This window comes from Lactuca sativa, chromosome 7 (assembly GCF_002870075.4).
Source record: "Lactuca sativa cultivar Salinas chromosome 7, Lsat_Salinas_v11, whole genome shotgun sequence".
NCBI lineage: Eukaryota > Viridiplantae > Streptophyta > Magnoliopsida > Asterales > Asteraceae > Lactuca > Lactuca sativa.
Genome location: NC_056629.2, coordinates 142,297,805 through 142,302,943, shown reverse-complemented (window position 1 = coordinate 142,302,943; position 5,139 = coordinate 142,297,805). Strand labels below are relative to the sequence as shown.

General features: G+C 34.2%; 1 protein-coding gene across 1 annotated transcript; it reads left to right on the top strand.

The window, feature by feature from the left end:
* The first annotated feature begins 509 nt into the window (after positions 1-509).
* Positions 510-5,139, top strand: LOC111888644 (tubby-like F-box protein 8). Its single transcript, XM_023884771.3, has 6 exons — positions 510-759; positions 1,051-1,103; positions 2,224-2,639; positions 2,730-2,817; positions 3,552-3,687; positions 4,253-5,139. The coding sequence occupies exons 3-6, from the start codon at positions 2,283-2,285 to the stop codon at positions 4,995-4,997; spliced, it is 1,326 nt and encodes a 441-aa protein (XP_023740539.1). The 5' UTR covers positions 510-759; positions 1,051-1,103; positions 2,224-2,282; the 3' UTR covers positions 4,998-5,139.

Below are 5,139 nucleotides of genomic sequence, written 5' to 3'. Positions count from 1 at the left end.
GATACGACTATTAATTTTTTGAAAGTTGGTATGAAATGGTAAAAACACAAAGATCATTTATGTAGTCTACTTTATTAAAAAAAAATACTACTTTATGAAGTCTACTCTATTAAAAATAAAATACTGCTCGCATTAATTTTAATAAAAATAATTTTAACATCAATATGTGGCTGCTTGTAGTAAATATGAAACAATCTCTTGGTACACTTTGAAGCCACATCTGGTCCAGTCTTCAGAATTTATGGCTTACCTGAAGGATCCTATAACGAAATTAATTTTCAACCTAAATTTCACAATCTAATAAATGAATATGCTCTTATACCCATTATAATATTTCTTATAATATGTTAATTAAACGACAACTATTATGCTATCATATAAATTTGTTCTTTAAACAATTTGCTAAATACCTCACACCCTCTCCTTCACACCTCAATTATTATTCAATTTCAATAAAATATATACTTACTTTTTTATTGAATAAAATATTGGTAGACTTTCCTCCCTTGTTCCCTTTGGTTAGTTGAGCTAGATTTAATGTTGATTTTGAGTCCGAATGAGAGAGAATGTGTGGGTTTTAGAGAGAGAAATGTATATCCTCTTCTGGGTCTGACCCGACTTTCCTTTTCTTTCTGATCTGTTTGGTGCCTTCCATCTGTTTGTAGAAAGTCCACAGTGAAAATTTTCATCTGAATCATTACAAACGCGCATAACTCACCCTTTCTGTTGAAGGGTTTCATGGTTTTCTTTTTTCACAAGGTATGGATCTCTCATCTTGCATTATTTACTGTGATTTCTGTGCCCTAATTGAGGTTTTGTTTTGTAGTCTTTTACTGCTTTTGAGATGAGTTCGAAATTTTTTTCGATCTACTTGCTTGAATCTCTCAAAAATTAAACAAAAACCCTAATTTCTGTCTTAATTTTGACTTTTTATGGAGTTCGCGAGTCCAAAAGTCAAAGACTGTGGCTTTGATTTGATGGGTTTCGTGTTTTATTTGGTGTTTTGCTTTAATTTTGACATGGCTTCTGTTCTTCTGATCTTATTTTCAGCTCTAGTACCCTAAAATGCTGATTTTGATGGATTTTTAACCTCTCATCAACAGGTAGGTTTTTCTTGTGCATTTTCTTCACTGTGATATTTTTAATTCGGTTTATTTCAGTTTTTATATTTTTCTTAATATATATTCACTTTCCAACCTGAGGAATCTAGTGAAGATATGGCTGAGGTAGGTGTATACAACCTGCCTAGATAATTGCTGATTTTTGCAAAAAAAAAAAGGTCCATAAAATCTAAAGAAACAAAAGAAAATGTATTTTATACATTTTATATAGGAAATTTTGACTTTTATATATTGTAATCACTAATCACCCTTGTGTGGCTAAAATTTTGTAGAACAGACATTAGTTTCTTCAAATCTTTTTGTTCATAAACAATATAAGCTATTCCACCATTAGTACAGGGTACTTTAGTCATTTCATTGATCATCAAACACCTTTTCTAAACTGTTTACTGCAGTTTTGATTAAATGCGTTCTTATGATTTGTCTCTATTGTTTAATTCCCATAATTAGCTAACTTTCTATTGAATCTTGAAAGTAAAATATGTTGATCCTTGTGCAATCTTTTCTGTATTCCAATTTTACCCTTATGCTCTTCATCATCTCAATGGTTATAGTTTCTTAAATCAGCCAACTTCAGATTGAAGCTTACACATAAAATGTATTGAAATATTCAAATTTGGTTTTCATCTTTTCTGTATTCCCAATTTACCCTTACACTCTTCATCACCTCAATGGTTCTCCTTCCATAAATTATCCAACTTTAGATCTAATCTTGAAAGTAAAATAAAAAAAACACATCGATCTTTTCCGTTCTTTTTCTTCTCTAAATTCCCAATTTACCCTTACCCTCTTCATCACCTCAATGGTTCTACTTCCATAAATTAGCGAACTTTCGACCGAATCTTGAAAGTAAAACAAAAAAACACATCGATCTTTTCCATTCTTTTTCTTCTCTAAATTCCCAGTTTACCCTTACACTCTTCATCAACTCAATGGTTCTACTTCCATAAACTACCTACCTTTTGACCGAATCTTGAAAGTAAAACAAAAAAACACGCCGATCTTTTCTGTTCTTTTTCTTCTCTAAATTCCCAATTTACCCTTATGCCCTTCATCATCTCTTCCTAGTTCCTACTAGCTAACCACTTACCACTTTTTGCAGCCAATCTACATCAAAGCGTGAGTTCACGTGTTCATCAATTTAAAAAAAAGAAAAAGAAAATGTCTTTTCGTAGCATAGTTCGTGACATGAGGGACGGATTCGGAAGTTTATCAAGGCGTAGTTTTGACGTGAGGCTTTCAGGGCATCACAACAGAGGAAAATCTCAAGGTTCAATTAATGATTTAAATGATAATGGACCTTCCTTAATTGTCCAAAATAGTAGATGGGCGAATCTACCCCCGGAGCTTCTTTTTGATGTAATAAAAAGATTAGAAGAAAGTGAAAGCACATGGCCTTCAAGAAAACATGTTGTTGCTTGTGCTGCTGTTTGTAGATCATGGAGAAGTATGTGTAAGGAAATTGTTAGAACTCCTGAATCTTGTGGGAAGCTCACTTTTCCAGTTTCATTAAAACAGGTATTTATTTATTATTTAATCAAATAATCAAATAATCAAATAATATTTAATACCAATCTTAATTTAATGATTTTGTATTTGAATTTACAGCCGGGCCCACGTGATGTTACGATTCAATGTTTCATCAAAAGGGATAAATCCAATTTGACATATCATCTTTATCTGTGTCTAAGTCCAGGTCAGCATTTAAAGATTTATAGTATTATTGTATTTTATTTCTTATTAGGATTTTATTCTTTGAATAATCAAAATCAACCCATTTAATATCAGTGTAAACTGGAAAATTCCAAGCTTTCTATATTCAGACATCATATTTTAAACCTCAACTTTACTTTTTTCCTGAAAAAGACCTTGCATTTTTTTCATTTTTTCCGATCTGGCCCTTTTAGTCAATTTTTTCCAAAAAAACTTGTAAAATGTGAGGGTTTTTTCGGAAAAAGACTAAAAATGTTGAGGGTTTTTTTCAGAAAAAAAGACAAAGTTGAGGGTTTGAAAAAATACATGGTCTTTTTCAGGAAAAAAAGTAAAGTCTTTTATGAGATTTTTGAACTCTTTAATTTATTTGTGTATTATAGCACCCTTCCTTCATTTCTTTCTATTACATCATTGTACTTTTATCTTTTTTTTTAATCAAGTCATAGTAGTTTGAAATATCTGCTTTCATATTTTTTTTTCTCATTAGGTCATTTGACTTTGAAAAATCTACCCAAATTATAGAATATAAATTTCTTTGTATTTGGATGAAATTGCTATAACGTGTAGAATTTTTAAAGTACAATGGTGTAATAGGAAATATAAAAGCAAGATGCTATAAATATAATAAAGAAATAAAAGAAAGTCCATTGGCATTGCTATTAATATTATCAATATATTATGCCCTTTGGATAATAAAGATGATATCTGATTTTGCAGCTGCTTTACTAGTGGAAAATGGGAAATTCCTGCTTTCTGCAAAAAGAACTCGAAGAACTACTTGTACTGAGTATGTCATCTCCATGGATGCTGAAAACATTTCAAGATCCAGCAACACTTATATTGGAAAACTCAGGTATAAAATATTGAAAATCAACCCATTTTCCAAGGGCAATTTTGTCAAAATTTGTCTCTATTAAGTCTTTCTTTCTGCATCAAGTAAAAAAGAAACAGATTAACCACTAAAAAACTTGACTTAATGTGTCAAGACACTAACCCTTTAACCTATTTGCCCTTCTTTTTTCTTCCCAACTTATCCTAAAGAAACTTGTGAAATTTGAAATATAAGGGTAGTTTGGTCATTTTGTCTTCTTCAGACCGTTTATCCTGTTTAGAAAAAGGAACAGACCTTATCTATACCAACACTTTATCCAGAGTCCAGACAAACATCATCACCCACCCATTCAGCTACTTTATCCATATATCCATAATAAGGGTAGTTTCGTCATTTTTTGTGTTTCAGATCTAAATTTCGTTAAAATTAATGAAAAATTGTGAAATTTGAAATACAAGGGTAGTTTGGTCGTTTTGTCTTGTTCAGACCGTTTATCCTGTCTAGAAAAAGGAACCGAGACCTTATGTATACAACACTTTATCCATATATCCATAACAAGGGTAGTTTGGTCATTTATTTTTTTCAGATCTAATTTTCTCGGGACAAAGTTTCTAATATACGACACACAACCACCGCATTCCGGCGCGAATATTCCAGCACCAGGGCGATCAAGCCGGAGATTTTACTCGAAAAAAGTCTCTCCAAAAATGCCAAGTGGCAGCTACAACATAGCCCACATCACCTACGAGCTCAACGTCCTCGGGACACGTGGGCCCCGCAGAATGCACTGTGTCATGCACTCAATTCCCGCCTCCTCCCTCGAGCCAGGTGGCTCAGTCCCCGGTCAACCGGACCACCTCCTGCCGCCCCGCTCCTTAGAAGATTCCTTCCGCAGCATGTCCTTCTCAAAATCCCTCGACCACTCTGCCGAATTCAGCAGCTCAAGATTCTCCGAGATCATGGGAGCCGCCATCGGCACCGCCACGTCATCCGATGTTCCTGAGAGTGAAAGGTCCAAAATGCCCTTGGTCTTGAAAAACAAGTCGCCTAGGTGGCACGAACAGTTGCAGTGTTGGTGTTTGAATTTTAGGGGACGGGTGACGATCGCGTCTGTTAAGAATTTTCAGTTGATCGCCGCCACACCGGCCGCCGGTCCCTCTCAGCCGCCGCAACCGCCGCCGCCACCGCCGCCGGAGCATGATAAGGTGATCCTGCAGTTTGGGAAAGTTGGGAAAGATATGTTTACTATGGATTATCGGTACCCTTTATCTGCTTTTCAAGCTTTTGCCATATGTTTAAGCAGCTTTGACACCAAATTAGCTTGTGAATAGACAAATTTAACCTTAAAAAAATAGCAATGTATTTTCTTTGGTGTCTATTTTGTGTGTGTGTAGTGTTGTTGAAATTAAAAACTCGATTTACAACTGTTTGTCTACTCTTGTTCACAACTAAAAGATTCTTGTTGTTTTCTTA

Bases quoted from the DNA above. Each gene is read 5' to 3' on its own strand.
- LOC111888644 (XM_023884771.3), top strand. From the start codon at position 2,283: ATGTCTTTTCGTAGCATAGTTCGTGACATGAGGGACGGATTCGGAAGT. The intron at 2,640-2,729 runs GTATTTATTTAT...TTGAATTTACAG, and splicing joins TTCCAGTTTCATTAAAACAG to CCGGGCCCACGTGATGTTAC. The intron at 2,818-3,551 runs GTCAGCATTTAA...CTGATTTTGCAG, and splicing joins TTATCTGTGTCTAAGTCCAG to CTGCTTTACTAGTGGAAAAT.